At 41.7% G+C, this 22467-nt stretch overlaps 1 protein-coding gene across 1 annotated transcript in view; it reads right to left on the bottom strand.

Annotated features, from left to right (window-relative positions):
- Positions 1–22467, bottom strand: part of Mov10l1 (Mov10 like RISC complex RNA helicase 1) — a 104934-nt gene that overhangs the window by 49784 nt on the left and 32683 nt on the right. Inside the window, exons 10-12 of the mRNA XM_045153050.1 lie at positions 21466–21580; positions 1494–1671; positions 676–746 (exon numbers count right to left, since the gene is read on the bottom strand). Coding sequence (XP_045008985.1) covers positions 676–746; positions 1494–1671; positions 21466–21580 — 364 coding nt within the window. The remainder of the gene's footprint in view (positions 1–675; positions 747–1493; positions 1672–21465; positions 21581–22467) is intronic.

Below are 22467 nucleotides of genomic sequence, written 5' to 3'. Positions count from 1 at the left end.
CCGGGGTCCTTAGGCTTCATAGGCAAACGCTTAACCGCTAAGCCATCTCTCCAGCCCTCAAGTCATCTTTATAAATCAAAAATTATCCTGTGCCAGAGTCATGGTGGTAAGACACTGAGGATACTCCATGTACCAAAGCAGAAATCCAAACATTGCTGAGAGCTCAACACTAAGGTCTGAAAACACTCCCACCAAGGCTCATGGAATTTTGTGGAAGAGGGGGCAAAAAGATTGTAGGTTGACAGGAAATATCCGGACACATTGCCCCCACACACAATGACTGACAGCTGCTGTCACAACTCATAACCCACAACCCCATGGTGAATATGAGCATTTCACTGAGGAGGGTCTTCATTGAAATGGGGGCAGGGAAAAGAAAAGTGGTACCAACACATGATGTGTCCATACAAAGTTTCTACTTAAAAAAAAATTATTCAGAGTTCAAGGGACCATCCTTCTTCAGGGTGAATAGGTCAGACTGACCTCTTTTTTTTTTTTTTTTCCCTCAAGGCAGGGTTTCATTCTTTCCCAGGCTGACCTGGAATTCACTATGTAGTCTCACGGTGGCCTCACACTCACGACGATCCTCCTACCACTGCCTCCCAAGTGCTGGCATTAAAGGCATGTGCCATCACACCCGTCCTGACTTCACTCTTTAGGGGAATGTAATCTCACCTCAATGACATAACCGATGTACTCAATGACATGCCCGTTGTATTCTTGAGATTTTAAAATTAACTTGTCACCTAGGTAAAAAATATATTTTTATGTATAAAACTAACACAATTTTACAATTTTTGCTGATTACTCTATGAAATCAAGCCTACAGAGGAATAAGGAGGAATAAAATAAAACTATTGGGACTAGCTGCGTAAGAGTACAGAAAACAATCATGCCTAATTTATGCAAGTCAAACTGTTTATATTTAAGTGGAATATTGCTCTACAGAACAGAAGTGAGATAATGGTAGTATGTGGCCAGTTATAAGGTTCCTTGCCAGGGATGGAGAGATGGTTTAGTGGTTAAGGGATCTGCCTGTGAAGCCTAAGGACCCATGTCCAATTTCCCAGAACCCACATAAGCCAGATGCAGGTGGTTTGTCTGCAGTAGTTCGAGGCCCTGGTACACTTATTCTCTTTCTCTCTCCTTTCTCTCTCTTTTTCCCTCTCATAAATAAAATAAAAAATAAAAAAAATTTTTAAAGTGTTCCTTCCCAATGTGTTTCTTCCATGGGCTAGAGATCTGGACTCTAGAAAAAGGAGAAAGCTAGCTAAGCAAGCAGTGTTCCTCACTCTCTCTATTACTACTGATGTGATAATGTGATCTTGCTGCTGCTCCTAACATGCTTTCATTGACATGATGGGATGTACCCTCTGGAATTATGAACAAAATTAAATCCTTTTCCTTCCGTAAGTTGCTTCTGGTTGGGTATTCTGGCCCAGCAACAAGAAAATAAATAACATAGCCCCAGAGAATCTGAAGTATAATCACACCTGCATAGAGGGAAGGTCTGCTCTCAGCCAGCCCTGGGACCTCCAGCACCAGCAAATCCCCTTTCCTCTTCAGGACAACTCCACTCATATTGTACTCCTTTAGTTCTATTTCTGCATGGATTTCCTCAAGCCACAGCAGTGTGGAAAACTTCTCCTTGTAGTTTGACATATTCAAAAGCTGGAAAAAAAATTACTGGGCTGAAGAGATGGCTCAGAGGTTAAGTGTATTTCCTGTACAAGCATAAAGACCCTGAAGGAGGTCTGAGACTGGCCAAGTTCGAATCTCTAGATTACACGTAAACAACTGGGAATGACATGTGTGCCCGTAATCCCAGTCCTGTAAAGGGGAGTAGAGACAAGGAAGTCATTTGGGATTGCAAAAAAAACAGCAAGTTCCAATACCAGTAAAAGACTCTCACTCAAGAAAGAATGGGCAGATATTCATGCCCAACAACCAAATTGATTTTATTCCAGGAGTGTAAGATGGTTTGGCATGCACAGAAAGTGTACAGTTTGCAAATAGACTTAAAGGGCAGAAATTGTATAGTCATAACAAAAGATGTAGAAAATACCTTTAACCTTCAACAAAGTTCAATATTCCTTCATTATGGATGCCATGAAGAAATTATAATTAGACAGAACAGTCTTGGTATACTAAAGCTATATAAAACTAACATATAGCCAACATTATAATAAGTTAATAAAAATGAAGTAATTCCTTTTAAAATCAGGGTAGTATAATTGACGACACATGATGTGATGGTTTGATTCAGGTGTCCCCCATAAACTTAGGTGTTCTGAGTGCTAGATTCCAAGCTGATGGATATTTGGGAATTAACACCTCTAGGAGGCAGTGTATTGTTGGGGGCAGGTTTATGGGTGTAATAGCCAGCTTACACTTGCCAGTGTTTGGCACACTTTCCTGTTGCTACTGTCTACCTGATATTGGCCAAGGGATGATGTCCACCCTCTGCTCATGCTGTCGTTTTCCCTGCCATCATGGAACTTCCCCCTCAAGCCTATAAGCCAAAATAAACCTTCCCCCTCCCCCCAAAAAGAAAGCATGGGCAGAAGAGCAATGGAGCTAGACACTGATGTTCTTCTCAACCACTGCAGGTCCCTCTCCCCCCCACTGCAGACGAGTGCATGGGGTGCTGCAAGGGCCCATACACCACACATGTGGCATACATACACATAAGCAAAAAAGAAATTTTTTTTAAGCAATTCAGAGACAGCAGCACAGCACATCCCATATCTGTTACTAGAGATCAAGCAGCTTTGGAGTAAGGTCATCCCAACTGCTTATATACAAAACATCTACTCCAGGCATAGTGATTTAGGGTTAGAAGTTATGAACATGGTTAGCATGCCTGTCAGCTTTGGGCCTATGGAAAACCACAGGGCTCTACCTCTATAATGGCCACACCTCCATCTATTTCTATAGCTCAGGAGCACAGGCACTTCTGCTATCCCTACTCTTCTGTCAGCTCTTTGAGTTTACTCTGGAAAGGACAGTGTGGCTTCCACCCAGGACTTGTACTGACCAGGACAGAGTGGTAAGACTATGTCTTGAAATAATTCTGACTCCTGTCTGAAGTAATTTTAACAATACTTATCTGGGGCTGGAGAGATGGCTCAGCAGTTGAGGTACTTCCCTGCAAAGCCTAGTGACCCAGGTTTGATTCCCCAGTACCCACATAAAGCCAGATGCACAAAGTGGCACAAGCATCTGGATTTCATTTTCAGAGGCTGGAGGCTCTGGCACACCCATTCTCTCTGTCTTTCTTCTCTCTCTCTCTCTGCTTGCAAATAAATAAATATACAAAAATACTTACCTGAAATGGAAGTTCCTAGAAACATAAAACCAAAGAAGACAGCATCCCAAAGAAATAGAACAGAATGATCAGAACTATAACTAATCAGGACAATGAATGAGAAATCAAAACTCAAAACTCCTTTGACAAAGAAAAGTCCTGGACCTGATGACTTCATGGGACAATTGTATAAAACATTTTAAGAAATTATATCAATGTTACTCAAGCTCTACCAAAAACTGAAAAGAATACTTCTTAATACATTTTAAGAGGCCAGCATACTTTGATATCAAAGCCTAAAAGAACAAGGAAAAGACATGTAATATATAATTATAATAACAGAACTCAGGAGGTATAGTATTACAAGTTTGAGGTCAGCCTGGGCTGCAAAATGACATAGTGATAGGAGAGGAAGTGAGGGGGAGGCTGAAGGAAAATGACAAAGAAAGGTACAAGAAGAGGGAAGGCCTGGAGGAACACACCTTTAATCCCTGCACCCTGGACGCAGAAGGAGGAGGATTTCTGTGAGTTTGAGGACAGCCTGAGACTACATAGTGAATTCCAGATGAGCCTGGGCTAGTGTGAGACCCTACCCCCCCCAACACACACACCAAAAAAAAAAAAAAAAAGAGGAGGGAAGAGAGAAGTAAACAGGGACAAGGGAAGGTAATTGAGGCACTGAACAAAAGAGATGGGCACTGGTACTTTCCTCAGGTACTCAGGAGACTAAGGGAAGACCACTTGAACCTAGTAGTTTGAGGCCAGCCTGAGCAACATAGAAAGACTTCCCATCAAGAGAAAACAAGTGTCCCACGCTCCTACACACTGGAATCTCTTCTGAAGATTGATGCAAAATTGTCACAAAATGTTAGCAAACAATACAGCAGTACTTAAAGGATTTTACGCTATGAAGACTGATGAATATAATAAACCACCTAACAGAACAACATACATAATCATCTCAATTGATACAGAAAAAAATATTTGGAAAAATTCAGAAGACTTTCATTGTAAAAACACTGAACAACCTAGAAGTAGGTAAGAAGAAACTTTCTCAATATTCTAAAGGTGATCTATAAAAACAAAAAACCCTCAGGCTGGAGAGATGGCTTAGCAGTCAAGTGCTTGCCTGTGAAGCCTAAGGACCCCAGTCCAAGGCTTGATTTCCCAGGACCCACATTAGCCAGATGCACAAGGGGCACATGCATCTGGAGTTCATTTGCAGTGGCTGGAAGCCCTGGCACACTCATTCTCTCTTTCTCTGTAGCTCTCAAATAAATTAAAAAAAAATTTAAAAACCCCTCAAAGTTAACACCATATTCAATGTTTCGTGAAAGACTAACTCCTCTTCCTTTAATACCAGGAGTAAGACAAGATGGTCTATTCTCACCACTTTTTTTTTTTCATTTTTAAAAAAATATTTATTTATTTGAGAGTGACAGACGGAGGGAGGGCGGGAGAATATGGTGCACCAGGGCCTCCAGCCACTGCAAACGAACTCCAGATGCATGCGCCACCTTGTGCATCTGGCTTATGTGGGTCTTGGAGAATTGAGCTTCGAACCGGGGTCCTTAGGCTTCACAGGCCAGCTCTTAACTGGTAAGCCATCTCTCCAGCCCTATTCTCACCACTTTTTAAAAAATATTTTATTTAACACATATGGGGGGGGGCAGATAGAGAAAAAAAGAGTGGGTACGCCCAGGCCTCTAGCCACTACAAATGAACTGCAGATGCTTGCGCCCCCTTGTGCATCTGGTTTATGCAGGTCCCAGGGAATTGAACCTAGGTTCTTAGGTTTAGCAGACAAGCGCCTTAACTGCTAAGCCATCTCTCCAGCACTCTCACCACTTTTATTTAATATATTTATAAAAGTACTTGGACTGGAGAGAGGGCTCAGGGGTTAAAGGTTATGCTCATTATCATAACTGTTGGGGAAATACAAATAAAATTGTTTGTAAAGCCTGATGGTCCAGTTTTGATTCCCCAGTATCTATGTAAAGCCAGCTGTACAAAGTGGTACATGCATCTGAAGTTCATTTGCAGAGGCTCTGGTATGCCCATACTTTCTCTCTCTCGCAGATAAATAAATAAAAATATAGAAGTACTTGCTAGAGGAAAAAGATAACTAAAAAATAAAAAGCACCCAAATTGGAAGAGAACTAAATTTATCTTTTGTAGATAGCTTGATTTAACATATAAGTTGCTCTAAAGTTAGAATACATAAGTTAAGCAAAGTAGTAGGGTATAAAAATTAGCTACAAATACTAACAATGAGCAATCTGAAAACTAGGAAAATAATTCTATTTATAGCAGTACCAAAAATAATATGGCTGGAGAGATGGTTTAGTGGTTATGGTGCTTGCCTATAAAACCAAAGTACCTACACTTGAATCTAGAATACCCAAATAAAGCCAGATGCACAGGTAACGCATGCATCTGGAGTTTGTTTACAGTGGCTGGAGGTCCTGGTGTATCCTTTCTCTTTCTCTACCTACCTCTTTCTCTCTCAAATAAATAAATAAAATATTAAAAAATAATAAAATATGTGAGAATTTAGCCAAAAAAGTAAAAACTATAAAACACTGCTGAAATAACTTAGAGAAAACAAATGTTAGTAGACTGGAAGACAGTCCAATGATGTTTTTGCAGATATAGAAAAATCTAAATAAAATTTATATGGAATCTTAAAGAGATACTGATCAAAAAAGAAAGATAGTAAAACAAAAACAAAGCTAGAGAACTCACACATCATGATTTCTAAACTTGTTAGAAAGAAGCAGTAATTAAGACTGAGTATGCTGCAGACCTGTAATCCCAGGGCTTATGGGGCCAAGACAGGAGAAACTCCAAGTTTGAGGCAAGTGTGGGCTACATAATTGAGACAACCCTCTCTTCCTGGAGGGGGAGGGAGGCGGTAATAATAAAAATAGTATGATACTGACATTAAAAGATATACAAGGCTGGAGAGATTGCTCAGTGGTTACAGGCACTTGCCTGCAAAGCCTGATGGCCTGGGTTTGATAGCCCAGGACTCACATAAAGCCAGATGCACAAAACGGCACATGCATCTGGAGTTCTTTTGCAGCAGCAGGAGGTCCTGGCATACCCTTACTCACTCTTTCTCTGTCTGCCTCTTTCTCTCTCTTAAATAATAAATACATATTTTAAAGTCAAATTCAAAAATTGACAAAATACTTTTTTTAAAAATTTTTATTTATTTATTTGAGAGCGACAGAGACAGAGAGAAAGACAGATAGAGGGAGAGAGAGAGAATGGGCGCGCCAGGGCTTCCAGCCTCTGCAAACGAACTCCAGATGCACGCGTTGCCTTGTGCATCTGGCTAACATGGGACCTGGGGAACCGAGCCTCGAACCGGGGTCCTTAGGCTTCACAGGCAAGCGCTTAACCGCTAAGCCATCTCTCCAGCCCGACAAAATACTTGAATAGCTATTTCTTCAAAGAAGATATACCCATGGCTAACAGGAATAAAAATATGCTCATTATCATAACCTTTGGGGAGATCCAATCAAAACTATATTAAGATACTATCTCATACTCATTAGGGTACGCACTATAAAATCAAACAGGAAATAGCCATGTGTGGATAAGGATGTGGAGAAAACAAACCCTGTGATAATGTTATTGGGAATCAAAGATGGTACAGCTGCCAAAGAAAACTATCACAGTTCTTCAAAAAGTTAAACAGAGAGGGCTGGAGAGATGGCTTAGCAGTTAAGAGCTTGCCTGTGAAAACCTAAGGACCCCGGTTCAAGACTCAGTTCCCCAGGACCCATATGTTAGACAGATGCACAAGGAGGCACATGTGTCTGAAGTTCGTTTGCAGTGGCTGGAGGCCCTGGCGCACCCATTCTCTCTCTCTCTATTGGTCTCTCTCTCTATCGGCCTCATTCTCTCTCTCTCTCTGTTGCTCTCAAATAAATAAATAAAACAACAATAAAAATTAAAAAAAAAAGTTAAACAGAGACCAAAGAGATGATTCAGTTGTTAAGGCACTTGCCTGCAAAGCCTAATGACCCAAGTTCAATTCCCCAGTGCCAGATATACTAAGTGGTCCAAGCATCTGGAGCTCATTTGCAGTGGAGTGGCAGGAAGGCCTGGCACATCCATACTCTCTCTTGCATCTGCCTCTTTTTCTCTCAAATAATTTAAAAAAAAATTTTTTTAAGGGGGGGCTGGAGAGATGGCATAGCAGTTAAGGCACTTGCCTACAAAGCCTAAGTATCTAGGTTCAATTCCCCAGCACCCACATAAGCCAGATATGCTTCTGGAGTTCATTTGCAGTGGCTAGACAGGCCCTAGCATACCCATTTGCTCAGTTTGTCTCTTTTCTCTGTATCTCTCTCTCTGCTTGCAAATAAATATAAAAAAAAATAAAAGGGAGCTGGAAATATGGCTTAGTAGTTAAGGTGCTTTCCTGTAAGGCCTAAGGACTCAGGTTTGATTCTCTAGTACTCATGTAAGCCAGATGCACAAGGTGGCACACGTATCTGGATTTCATTTGCAGTAGCTAGAGGACCTGATTTGTTCATTTCCTGACTCTTGCTTTTCATTTTTAAAATTTTTTAAAATTTATTAGAGTCAGAGAGAGGGGAAGAGAGAGAGAAAGGAGGGAAGGAGGGAGGGAGGGAGGGAGAGAGAGACAGAGAGAGTGGGCATGCCAGGGCCTTCAGCTACTATAAACGAACTCCAGATGCATGTGCCACCATGTGCATGTGGCTTATGTGGGACCTAGGGAATCGAACTGGGGTCCTTAGGCTTTGCAGGCATGTGCCTTAACTGCTAAGCTATCTCTCTAGCCCTCTTTTCATTTTTTTTTAAGAGAGAGACTGAGAGAGGGAGAAAGAGGTAGAGAGAGAATGGGCACACCAGGGCCTTTCAGCCACTGTGAATGAACTCCAGATGCACGTGCCCCCTTCTGTGCATGTGCGATATTGCATGCTTATGTCACTTTTGTGCCTGGCTATACTTGGGACCTGGAGATTGGAACATGCATTCTTAGGCTTCGCAGGCAAGCACCTTAATTGCTAAGCCATCTCTCCAGCCCTCCGTCTCTTTCTATCTGCCACTTTCTCTCTCTCAAATAAATATATATTTTTTTTGGTTTTTCGAGGTAGGGCCTCACTGTAGCTCAGGCTGACCTGGAAGTCACTATGTAGTCTCAGGGTGACCTTGAACTCATGGTGATCCTCCTACCTCTGCCTCCTGAGTGCTGGGATTAAAGGCATGTGCCACTATGCCCGGCTCAAATAAATATTTTTTTCAAGTTTTTTAAAAAGCTGGGTGTGGTTGGCACATGCCTTTAATCCCAGAATTTGGGAGGTCAAGGTAGGAGAATTGCTGTGAGTTCAAGGACAGCCAGCCTGAGACTACATAGTGAATTCCAGGTCAGCGTGGGCTTGAATGAGACCCTACATTGAAAAAACAATAACAAAAAAGTTTTAAAAAGATTACATATAATCCAACAATCTCATGTTCGAATATACACCCTCAAAACTGAAGCACTGAAGTCTCAGAAGTCACTTGTAGATCCATGTTCATAGCAACACCATCCCCAAATAGTTGAAACATGGAAGCAGCCCATGCATCCATTGGTGAGTGAATGTACAAATAAAATATGTCTATACTAGGGGCACTTATCTTTACATGTTATCCCTTTGTGCACAAGAAATTTTTACAAAACTATGGGCATATAAAATAGGCATTCAAATCAAGCATTTACTGTTAATAAAGCATAAAGAAAAATTTAAAAACAATTCTTGGGTATACACATAATTTTACCATTTATTATAAATAAAGGGCAAAAAATCCTGCTAATGAGATAAATGAATATTCAATGTTTTCTCATGGTCACATTGCCAAATAACAGAAGTGTATTTAGTGCTATTTCAGAAATTATTGGAAATTATATCCCAACCCTAAGTCAAAATTTACTTCAACATTTTTAAAAAAATAAAACTAAAGTCTGCAACTCAAATAATTTTAAAAATTAAACATGTTTTAGTTTTTGTTTTTCATTTTTTTGAGGTAGGGTCTCACTTTAGCTCAGGCTGACCTGTAATTCACTATGTAGTCTCGGGGTGGTCTCAAACTCATGGCGATCCTCCTACCTCTGCTCCCAAGTGCTGGGATTAAAGGCATGCACCACCACATCTGGCTTGTTGTAGTATTTTTTTAAAGTTTTTTATTTCTTTGAAAGAGGGAGAGAGGGAGAGAGAGAGAGGGAGAGGGACAGACACAGAGACAGAGTGAGAGAGAATGGGTATGACAAGGCCTCCAGCCACTGCAAATGAACTCTAGATGCATGCGCCCCCTTGTGCATCTGGCTTACATGGGTCCTGGAGAGTCAAACAGGGATCCTCTGGCTTTGCAAACAAACACCTTAATTGCTAAGCTATATCTCCAGCCCAAAAGCAAACATTTGAACACAACACAATCCAAATATATAATTTGATACATGCTAAAAAATGATGGTAGGAAAATATGAGTCTTTGTTTTCCATAAATAAACCACTATTTCTCTGTAATAAATAAATACTTTATATGTACAGTAAAAATACTACTCATAAGATACAATAGTTTTGAATCTTAGATTAAGTTGGTTTAAAAATAACCTCATAAAAATGTAGGAAAGAGGGCAAGGGACAAGCTGCGGTGCCACAGTACACGCTGGCGCATAAGGGGGGGCTGCTTGGCCCATTGCATGTGGCCCCTTTAACTGGTAGTCACATCCAGGGCCTGGAGGGAGGCAGGCGGTGTTCACTCAAGGCTGAAGTGCCCTATGGCATGTGCAGAGGGCCCCGTACATCGCATGCTTTTCCCTTCCACAACATGTCCCCCACCCTGGGTGATCTTCAACCCAACTGTGGGATGTGTGATCAGGTTGGCAGTTGGAGCGGACAGGAGCTGGCTTGGACTTGGAGCTGCATCACTTATTTGAAAGAGAAAGAAAGAGGCACATGGAGAATGGATGCACCAGGACCTTAGGTCTACAAACTCACTCCAGATGCATTTGCCGCCTTAACTGTTAAGCCACCTCTCCAGCCCAAACTAACTTGATGAAACCAAGTATATGGGCAGTGACTCAGGTCTGTAATTAGCCACCCTTGGCAGGCAATTTGTGGGAACCCTGATGGAAAAGGAGGAAAGGCTGACCATGTGCTCAGTGGTCGAGTGTTCCCTGATGGGTTTCCATCACTAGTACATCTGCGAAATCCATTTGGATAAGCTACCTAAATTAGTGTTTGATTAATTGTAGGTTGTTAAACATTATATTAGACTTCAAAATACAGGTGTTTAGCTAAAAAATAAATGTAGGTAAGAGGTTTAGAGAGACGGCTAGCAGTTAAGGCGCTTGCCTGCAAAGCCTAAGGACCCATGCTCAACTCTTCAGATCCCATATAAGCCAGACACACAAGGTAATGCAAGCACGCAAGGTCACATATGTGCAAAGGTGGCACACGCATCTTGAGTGTGACTGCAATAGCTGGAGGCCCTGGCATGCCAATTCTCATTCCTTGTTTCTCTCTCCCTCACTCTTGCATTAAAAAAAAGCCAGTCTGCTGGGCTTGCCTCAAAAAAAAAGAAGGCAAGGAGCTGGAGCTGGGGAGATGGCTCAGCAGATAAAGGTGCTTACTCACAAGCCTGACCTGAGTTCAAATACCAAGCATCTACACAGAACCAAACACAAAATGTTGTACGTATATGTAATCCCAACACACTTAAAGCAATAGGAAGCAGAGCCAGGAGAACCTGTAAGCTTGTAGACCAGCTACACTGGCCCACATGAAGCAAAGCAATAAAAACAAAATAACGAGGGAGACCCTGTCTCAAGCAAGGCAGGAGAGGACAAACGTTCTGAGGTTGTCATCAGACCTTCACACATGTACTGCGGCATGTACACACCCAAACAGAAATAAAATAAAAAGTGAGGGTAGGCCAGGCACAGTGGTGCACACTTTTAATTCCAGCACCTGGGAGGCAGAGGTAGGAGGATCAACCTGAGTTTGAGACCATCCTGTGACTACATGGTGAATTCCAGGTCAGACTGGGCTAGAGCAAGACCCTACCTCAACAAAACAAAACAAAACTGGGTATGGTGGTGCAGGCCATAGGTAAACATGAAAAGGCAAGTGGACAAGGACTCCAGATGGAAACATCAATCATACAAAGTAGTAAAGACTGATGAGGAATGGCAACTGAGGGTTAATAGAAAATATTTATGTTTTAAACACTTTTAAAGGACAACTGTGTGAAATAAAAATAGTAAAAATGCACTGTGGGGCTGGAGAGATGGTTAGCAGTTAAGTGCTTGCCTGTGAAGCCGAAGGACCCCGGTTCGAGGCTCGATTCTCCAGGACCTCTCTCTCTCTCTCTCTCTCTCTCTGTCACTCTCAAATAAATAAATAAAAATGAACAAAAAAATTTTTAAAAATGCACTGTGGAGTTCCTCAGTTTCACCAATCACATTCCAACTCCCCACTAGCTACACGTAGTTGGTGTCCTAACATCAGAGAGACACAACAAATTCATCTGCACAATGAGGTGAAACCCTACAGTAACTGTGAATGCTGTGAAAGAGGAGATATGAACCAACAATGGATATAAAATACACTCTATGTAAAGGGAATAGAAAGGAAAGGGGGGGGACTTAGTAGGATGGTATTGTATATATGCAAGGAGAAAATTAATGGGGGTGAAAAGGCCTAAATGAGGTAGGAGAAGATACTAAGTAAAGGAAAGATGGAGGGAGGGCTAATCAAAATCTAAGAGGATATAAATAAATCATATGGAAACCTACTTTTTTGGACAATGGAACCGTCAGGAGCCGCAGAAAATTTTCAGTGCCAGGGATGGGATACCTTCCAATGAGTTGTTAGCCAGGGAGAACCCTGATGCCCCCAAAACATTATAGGCCATTGCCAAGGGCCTTGGTTTCCCACCAGGAATAGATGGTAAGACCCTATTGCTAAAGACTCCACATACTTGGGCTGCCAGGTCACTGAGAAATCCTGCTGGAACTGAGCTGATAACCTCCTCCATGTAGACCAGCTGACAGAAAGCTGTAAAAAGCCACACTGCATGAGCTCAATGGGAAAGATATCACCAGTGAAGATACTACATAGTGGATACTGTAAGCCTTAGATTTGGCCAACCAGGCCAAATGAGCCAACGGGTGCAATAGTGGCATGTCTGTTATAGGGGAAACCAACCACTCTCTAATTGGACTGGAGGCCGGCTCCATGGGAAGGAATATGAAAACCTACAACAGGGGTAGTCATGAGCCCTAGGGGTGTAATGTCTGCTGCTCTCTGGCTAAATATATACTATGCTCACCAAATTGCCCAGTAAGCACTTCTCTTAATGTTCATACCCATATATTAATGCTACTCTCACTTTTTTGTTAAGACAATGTTCTCTTTTCAGATGGCAGTGACTTTGGGATGACTCAGAAGGCATCACAATGCTGACAAGAAGTGACAAAGGTAGCCGGGTGTGGTGGGGCATGCCTTTAGTCCCAGCACTCGGGAGGCAGAAGTAGGAGGATCACCATGAGTTCGAGGCCACCCTGAGACTCCATAGTGAATTCCAGGTCAGCCTGAGGTAGAGTGAGACCCTGCCTCAAAAAACAAACAAACAAAAACAAAACAAACAAATAAAAAAAAAAACAAAGAAGTGACAAAGGAGTGCTCAGCACTGACATATCTCTATCACACTTTCTAAGGCTCAGGGTCCACAGTGGAAGAGGTGGCGGAAAGAATGTAAGAGCCAAAGAAGGGTAGGGCTCTTAAAATGTTATCCTCCAGACACAAAATGGCCTGGATATCCATGACTTCACAGGGCCTGACACTACCTACACAATACCATCATAATAGAAGGAAAAGATAATGACATCAAAATAAAAGAAAGACTGAGGGGGAAGGGGATATGATAGAGAGTGGAGTTTCAAAGGGCAAAGTGGGGGGAGGGAGGGAACTACCATGGAATATTGTTTACAATAATAAAGTTGTTAATTATAAAATAAAATGTACTCTAAAACAAGGCAGAAAGCTGGGTGTGGTGGCACCCGGCTTTAATCCCAGTACTTTGGAGGCAGAGGTAGGTGGATCACTGTGAGTTCGAGGCTACCCTGGGAAAACATAGTGAGTTCCAGGTCAGCCAGGCTAGAGTAAGACCCTACCTTGAAAAACAAACAAACAAACAAGGCAGAAAAGGGCTGGAGAGATGTAGCAGTTAAGGTGCTTGCCTGCGAAGTCTAAGGAACCAGGTTTGATTCCCCAGAACGCATGTAAGCCAGATGCACATGGTGATGTAAGCATCTGGAATTCATTTGCAGTGGCTAGAGGAGGCCCTGGCATGCCCAGTCTCATTCTCTCACTCACTCATAAAATAAATAAATAAATTAATAAATAAATAAATTAATTAATTTAAAGGCAGAAAAAAGTTTTGTAAATAAATAGAAAACAAAGAAAAGAGAAAATAAAAAAATACCAATAAAATAAGAAAAATACAGGACAGAAAAATAAAACCAAAAGCTTATTCTAGCCAGGCATGGTAGCCTACACCTTTAATCCAAGCATCCAGGAGGCAGAGGCAGAGGCAGGAGGATCACTGTGAGTTTGAGGCCACCCTGAGACTACACAGTGAATTCCAGGTCAGCCTGAGCTAGAGTGAGACCCTACCTTGAAAAACTAAAAAAACAAAAAAAAAAGTTTACTCTTGTTTTTTTTTTAGTTATTTTGAGACGCACAGAGAGAGTGAGAAGAAAAAGAGGCAGAAAGACAGAATGGGTGCTTCAGGGCCTCTAGTCACTGTAAATGAACTCCAGACACATGTGCCACCTTGTGCATCTGTCATACGTGTGTACCAGGGAATAGAACCTGGGTCTTTAGTCTTTTCAAGACAGTACCATAACTATTAAGTTCTCTCTCCAGCTTCAAAAGCTTATTCTTTGATAAAGATTTACAAACCTCCCACTGGCTAGGTTTATGAGTGAAAACATATTAGGATAAAGCAGAAAAGCCAAAACTTCCAAAGCTCAGAAAAGAAACTGAATTCCTAATTTCAAATTTGTCCACACATATAAAAACTCAAGACACAGACACCGCTGGAAAATCCTATTACAAATTTAGGAAAAAATGACAATAATTCTCTACATGCTCTTATGAAATGAGTCATTCCATGAAGTTCGATCATGCTGTTATTACACTGAAGATGATAGCATGAGAGAAGACTACAAAAAACAACAGTATTTCAGGTGCAAAACTCCATATAAAATTTTAGGCAATTAAATCCATTTTTTTATGTGTGTGCATGTGCAAGCGCGCATACACACACACACAGAGTTACATGTATCTATACTATATGTGTGTATGTAAAGGAAGAGCTATAGCAAAGGGTGCTTCTAGGCACTGGAAGCAAGTGTCACACCCTTCCAGCAAAGTATATGGCTGGAGATAAGGACTTGAGGCTTTCCTCAAACAGGGCCCTGATAGTCCTGCCCCTTCTCTTCAATGTGCCACCAGAAAATACAAATAACCCATACTATATTTCTGTATGTTCATGACCACTTTCCTCCTTCTGTCTCTCCCCTTTTGTCTGTGCCTGATTCTTCATTCCTGTCTTGAGTATTCCAGGCCAAAGTATTGCCTCCTGACTCTCTGCTTGCCCCAGAATCTGTTAAGTAACAATTTTTGAACTTGTTTCCTTTCATGGTGGTACATCAAATTTGAGGATTTTGTCTGAAGAACCAGAGGCTGCTGTAGGCCAGGCTTACTTCAAGATGGGCTTCTTGGCCACACCAAGTGAGGCAGCATAAACTAGATTAAGGTCAGACAAGAGCTATAGGATGTCTGCCAGTATAAGCAAATTTACTGTGTAAGAGTGTTCTGTTCGCAGGTGAGACAATCAGGTACAAGTAGTAGCCCATGAAAGGCACCCATGTCCAAGTACCCACTCTAGCACTGGAATCCCAATGTATCTGGGGGTTCTTAAAAGTAAAAAGGAAAATACACCACACCCACCCACCCACATACCCACACGCACACTAGTGCCATAAACAAGCAGGGTCTAACCTAGTAATGGAAGGCTAGTTTAACATTTTTTTAAATTATTTTTTTTAAGCTGGGCTTGGTGGCGCATGCCTTTAATCCCAGCATTTAGGAGGCAGAGGTAGTAGGATCGCCTTGAGTTTGAGGCCACCCTGAGACTACACAGTTAATTCCAGGTCAACCTAGGCCAGAGTGAGACCCTAACAAAATTTAAAAAAAAGATGATTATTATTATTTTTTTAATTTGTGAAGAGAGAAAAAGTGTGTGTATGGATACCTCAGGGCCTTCTGCTGCTACAAACGAACTCCAGATGCATGTGCCTCTTTGTGCATCTGGCTTTACATGAGTATTGGGAAATTTAACACAGACCAGCAGGCTTTGCAAACAAGTGTCTTTAATAGCTGAGTCATCTGCCCAGCTCTGAAAAATAATTTAATTCACATTAATAGACTAAAAGAGAAAGGTACCTGAGCTTTTCAAAGAGATGAAAAAAATCCTCTTCAAATTCACATAAAACTAAACACTGTAAACATTCAATTCAATTCATTTTATACTTCGTTGTGCCAAGTACCCCATGTCTAGTTCCAAACAGTTCTACCACTGCAAGGTCAAACTCCCTACCCATTAAGTGTTTCTTCCATTCCCTTTCTCCAGTCCTTGGAAGCCATCAATCTTTGTTCTCTCTTCAGCCTATCTAGTCTGGATATTTAACAGAAATGAAATCATACATGTGTCTGTATTCTTTCATTTAGCATTATAGGAGAGTTGAGAATCAAACTGAATATAGGCACAGGTCTGGATACTACACAGCACAAAAGACAATGAACTACTGATAGATGTAGCTCAAAGGATGTGGAAGTTTCCTACTGTTACCCTAAAAACTCCAAGTACAATAGAGCACACTAGGACTCAGAAATCCCTATAGTTAGTCAATGGGTGAACAAGCCTGGTTCCTTGAGGCTTTGACAGGAAGCACGTGTTCTGTGTAGCTGTTGGAGGTACCAAATGCCTCTGCTTACAACTGCCTACCCCATTTCTCTACCCTGGATACTTCTGCCTCCTTTGAAGAACTCTGTGAAGACACAGGGCTATACAGACAATTCAGAATCCCTCACTTCAAGGCCTTCAACTTCCTTCATTTGCAAAGACTCCCCTGCTGAGTGGGATAATATCCATGATCTTAGACAGTGGGCAGGACATCTTTAAAGGTCGCCCAGACAGATGAACCTCAAATTAAAAACCATGCTGAGTGAATAAGATACACCAAAAACAGAATTCATAGTGTTTACATTAAAATTTCAGGGTGACTAAGGACGAGAGAAAGCAAACCAAGGTCTGCTTATGGACAGGGTAGGACAGGAGACAGTGTGTATGTGAGGGGGAGTTCATTACCTTGACTGTGGCCTGCACATGTGTCAAATCCATCATAGCTCTTTTTTTTTTTTTTGGTCAGTGACAAATTATCTGAGAAAAACAACTTAAAAGGAGAATTTTACATGCTATTAGGAAGCACGTTGGGAGAACAGACAGATGTACTGTCATACACTCCCAAGGGCACACTGCCAAGGACCTCCTCCCTCCAACTAGTCCCTTCTTCTCCCCTCCCCCTAGCACTTCTGCCTGGAACTGAACCTAGGGTCTTGTATATGTTAGGTAAGTCTTCTACTACTAAGGTGAATACTCCCTGCCTCACACCTTAGAAGTTTTCTACCACCTCTTAAAATAACACTACTATCTGGGAACCAAGCCTTTAACACATGAACCTGTGGAAGCAGGGACCCTAGAGCTCTCTTCTCTTCCTAATTATCTTTCTAATGATTGTACCTTTATACCTTGACTCTGTGATGGGGTGAGGCTTAGCAAAATCATGGGATGCTCTAAAGGCATATTTTCTATTATCTTTATGCAAAGTACTTGGCTTCTTTTTAAAGCACAAATCTCTCTTTTTTTTTAACACTTTTGTTCATTTTTTATTTATTTATTTGAGAGCAACAGACACAGAGAGAAAGACAGATAGAGGGAGAGAGACAGAATGGGTGCGCCAGGGCTTCCAGCCTCTGCAAACGAACTCCAGACGCGTGCGCCCCCTTGTGCATCTGGCTAATGTGGGACCTGGGGAACCGAGCCTCGAACCGGGGTCCATAGGCTTCATAGGCTAGCGCTTAACCGCTAAGCCATCTCTCCAGCCCTAAAGCACAAATCTCTTTATGAGCCATATATTCTCTGACTTTGAAAATACTCCTTTTCTGGCAATCCACTCCCACTCCCCATATTTTTATTCTGCTTGCTTGCTTATTTATTTATTTATTCATTTGAGAAAGAGAGAGAATGGGTGTGCCAGGACCACTAGCCACTGCAAATGAACTCCGGATGCATATGTCAACTTGTGCATCTGGCTTACGTGGGTACTGGGGAATCAAACCTAGATCATTTAGCTATGCAGGCAAATTATTTATGAGAGACTGAGAGAAAGAGCGAAATGTATGCCAGGGCCTCCAGCCACTACAAATGAACTCTAGACACATGTGCCAACTTTGTATATCTGGCTTTATGTGGTATAGTAGACAGCTTTACATTGCTTGGATGAACCTCCAAACCAGACACAGTTTATGGGGAGGAACAGGATTTATTGAAACTTATAGATTCAGGGGAAGTTCCATAATGGTGGAAGAAGCTGGCCTCCTTTCACAGGTCCAAGCAGAGAGAAATACCACCAGCAGCACCATAAGTAAGCACAGTTCAGGAACCCCAGGCAGAGCTCAAGCACTCTATGTACCTTATGCTGGAATTCAGATCTGCCTCCAGTAACACCTTAAGGCTGGACCCCAGGATTCTCCCACAGTGATAACTCTTCCAGCCAGGGGACTAGAGATTTAAGTTACTAGCTTTCACAAACTCCTGAATCTATTGGGGACATCCATTCAAACTATCACATGTGGGTACTGGGGAACTGAACCAGGGCTTTGCAATCAAGTCCCTTTTACCACTGAGTCATTTCTTCAGCCCCAGTATTTGTATTAATCAGCTTTTTTCATAGTGGTGACAAGTTACTTAATAACATGGCTGGCTTATCCCCACCAAAGTGAGGATAGAACTCTATGCATAAGAGCACAGAGAAACAAATTTGCTCACATCATGATGGACAGGTAGCTAGGTAGGGTCGGGGCTTGGTAATCTTCACTGTCAACCTAATGGGACTTAGAAATACCATGAAAACACATACATGAGTGTGACTGGTGTGACTATGAATGTTTCCAAAGAGGTTTAACTGAAGAGGGAAGACATGTATGGTATATGGGTGATACCACCCCATCGGCTGGGCTTTCACACTGAATAAAAAGGAGAAAGAAAGTCTAGGGAGATGGCTGCAAAGCCTGCTGTCCTGGTTTTAATATTGCACTCACCTACATTAAACCAGACAGGCTTTTATTTGCAGCAGTAAGAGATCCTGGTGTGTACAGGCACATTTTTTTTTTCAAAACAGAGAAAGTAAACAGAGCAGCAGTATTCTCTCTCTTTTTCTCTGCTTCCTGACTGTGGATACAATGTGACTAACTGCCTGATCTTCATGCCTTCCCTGTAATGACTATATTCTCTGTGAACTAAAATAACCTTTGCTTCTTTCTTTTAAGTTGCTTTTGTCATGTATTTTTTCACAGCAATGAAAAAGTAACTAATACAGAAAAGTGGTGCTGAGGTGTGGAACTACTGTGACAAACTGGACCATGAGGTTCATAGGCCTTTGAAAATGGTTTGTGGGAATAGGGACAAGTTTGGAACTTTGGACTAGAGAAGCCCTACAATACTGAAAGCAGAGCTTAATCGGCTATTCTAGTAGCAGTTTAGAAGGCCAGAATGCTAAGAGAAATAAAGACAATGAGGTTTCAGAGGGGAACAGGGCTTAGAAACTGGGCTAGGGGCCAATTATGTTATATTCTGTAAAGAATCGGGCTTCATTCTTCCTGTGCCCTGAGGGCTTAAGTGAGGCTGAATTTAAAAATAACTGACTAGGGCTGAAGAGCTGGCTTATTGGTTAAGGGGCTTGATGGTGAAGCCTAAGGACCAAGGTTCGATTCTCTAGATCCCATGTAAGCCAGATGCACATGTGGCACATGTATCTGAAGTTTGTTTGCAGTGGCTAGAGGGCCTGGCATGCCCAATTTCCCTCTCTCTCTCTCTCTCTCTCATATAAATAAAATAAATCTTTAAAAGTTTTAAAAACTAAAAAAAAAACAAAAAAACAAAAAATAATTGACTATTTACCTCACAGTAGGTGATACTACCTAAGACCTGCATAATAGGGAGGGAAAAATGATGACATCAAAAGAGAAGAGAGACTAGTTGAAAAGAAGGGATTCAGTGGAGGGAAGATTTGGGAGGGGGAAAAGGGAGGATGATGGGAGGGGATTATGATCATGGTATATTGTCTATATGTATAGAGGTTGTCAATAAAAAGTTAAAAAATAACAAAAATAAATATAATTGACTTAAGTTTTTGACAGAGAAAAATCTCAAGACCCTATAGCATTCAGGTTGTGGTACTATTACTGCTTAATGCTGTTATACAGATCTACAGTAAGATAAAGGAACAAGCAGAGAAAAAAAATAGGAAAGATGTATCATTTGAAGGAGAGAAGAGAAAGTTTAATGCTACTGTGGAGGGGAGGAGAGGTACTGGGGCATATCTTCAGTGACCTACTTCCTCCAGCTAAACTCTAACTCTTAAAAATTTTCTACCACCTCTCAAAATAGTAACAAGAGTTGGGGACCATGCCTTTTATACATGAGCCTGTGGGGAATATTTTATATTATTTATTTATTTATTTGCAAGGATATATATAGAGAGAGAATATATAAATAGGCAAGCCAGGGCCTCCAGCCATTGCAAACAAACTCCAGATACATGTGCCACTTGTGTATCTGGCTTTTATGTGGATACTGGGGACTCAAGCTTGAGTAATTAGGCTTTGCAAGTTAAGAACTTAAGCACCTCTAAGCCATCTCTCCAGCCCCAGTACTTCATGTTTAAACAGTACAATGTACTTAGTATTACATAAAGCTAACCAAGAGTCAGTACCCCATGTCTTGTCTACCTTATAGGTGACATGAAAATTAAAAAATCTGGAAGTCAGGGGATCCAGAGCCCAGATAGCAGGAATGCTCATTCCATCCATGGTGGTTGTACTTCTCTTGTATCCTCAGCTCACTTCCCCAAGTCTTCTTTCTATATATTCTACATCTCTCCCTTCCAAATGCCTCTTACCCTCAGCCTATGAACAGCTCAAGGCCTGTGTACAACCTCACATCTCCCTCTTTCCCACCCATTCTCAAGTAGATGACTCATCTTACAGTTGTTCATTTGTTCCTCAGACAACAGACTGCAAAACAATATAGCAAGTACCTCCTGGGATACGAAAACCTTTGTCCTTTCTAGATTTACCCCCTGCGGCCTTGTAACTCAGAATTTGGTCTTTCATTTCTTTGCACATGGTACCTAGCTATCCCCAGTACCTGCTGCCCCCACATTCTAAGGGAGTTAAGTTAAGCTAGTTGCTAGTTGTTATCTGCTAGTTGGCAGGAGGAAACACTCTGGTGTTGAGAGCTGCATTTCCATCTATAGCTGTGCTGTCAGGCTGCCGGCTGAATGCTAAGTTAAGGATCTCCAGCCCTACAGTCACCTCATTGTCTTGCTATTGACTTCAGAAGGGGCTTGCACTTCCCACTAGTTGGTACTGCATAAGTCTTTGCTAGGAGTCCCAGTTTTCTCAGCTATTCTTCCTAGAGCCAGTCCTGTCCACTGTGGTGTGCTGGGGCTCTGTCATGTATGGAAAGCCTCCTACTCCTAACACTGCCATCTTGCCTAGCTGGGGAAGGCTGGGCTGTGGCAGAAGTCCCTATTTCCATCCCTCTTCTCAAGGAGTCTTAACACCAAGTATTCTAAGAAGATGCTCCCTCTCATGCTGAAATTCCTAGTTACCTGCAGTGAAAAGAGCCCATATGAGGTCTGAACCCAGCAAGGATTCATCCTGGTTTTTCAGAAAGTAGCTCTAGGATGAGTGGAAAAAGCCCCACTTTGGATGCTTTTCCTACCTCTGCAAGTAGCGGCTGGAAAGTAAGGATGTCAATCTTCTGTTCCACACACTTTTTCAGTCTATCTGGAATTGGATATTGCGGAAGAAAACTTGGGAGTTGTCGTCTTGAATTCCTTTAAAGAAATAATTTTAAAAATTTAAAGCAATTCTTGGGCTGGAGAGGTGGCTCACAGGTAAAAGTTCTTGCTATACAAACATTAAGGCCTGAGACTGCCCCAGTTCAATTCCCCAGAGCCCACATAAAAGGCTGGGTATAGTTATACATTTACGTAACCATAATCTGTGGGAAGCAGGGTTGGGGTGTTGCAGACTAATGAATTGCGGGGCTCACAGACAAAAAAAATGGCTCCTCCAGATTGAGAGACTCTGTCTTAAGAAAACATGGATGTGCAATATAGAACACCTGTCATTTTCCTTTGGGCTCCATGTGTGTGCACAGGGTACATGCATTTGTGCACACCCCCCCCACAATACTATATACACACATGCCCCCCCCAAAGCAATTCTTAATCATCAGGGCATTTTATACAAATATTTGAGTATCTTGTATCAGTAATGCATGGGACAGAAATGCTTCAGATTTTATTATTTATTTAAGAGTGAGTGTATAAGTGTGCCAGGGCTTCTTGCCACTATAAATGAGCTGCAGATGCACACACCACTTTGTGTGTCTAGTGTTACATGGGTATTGGGGAAACTGAACCTGGGCCAGCAGGCTTTGCAAGCACCTTTAACCTCTGAGTTATCTTCCAAAACCCCAAATCTTGTAGTTGTTGTTGTTTTCATTTCTGAGATTGAACCCAGGACCTTATACTTTTTGGGCAAGCACTCTACCTTTGAACTGTATCTCTAACCCTTTAGATTTTTTTAAATTTTAGAATATCTATATAGACTTCTGGTTGTAGGTCTCCTGAAAAATCTAAATCTTTTGGAAGATCATGGCAGCATTCAAAAGGTTTCAGATTTGAGAGGATTTGGGGTTTTTGAATTAGGTATGCTC

The sequence above is a fragment of the Jaculus jaculus genome, chromosome 6, assembly GCF_020740685.1.
Source record: "Jaculus jaculus isolate mJacJac1 chromosome 6, mJacJac1.mat.Y.cur, whole genome shotgun sequence".
NCBI classification, from domain to species: Eukaryota; Metazoa; Chordata; class Mammalia; order Rodentia; family Dipodidae; genus Jaculus; species Jaculus jaculus.
Note: the sequence above shows the minus strand (reverse complement) of the source record. Positions and strands in the feature narration are given on the sequence as shown.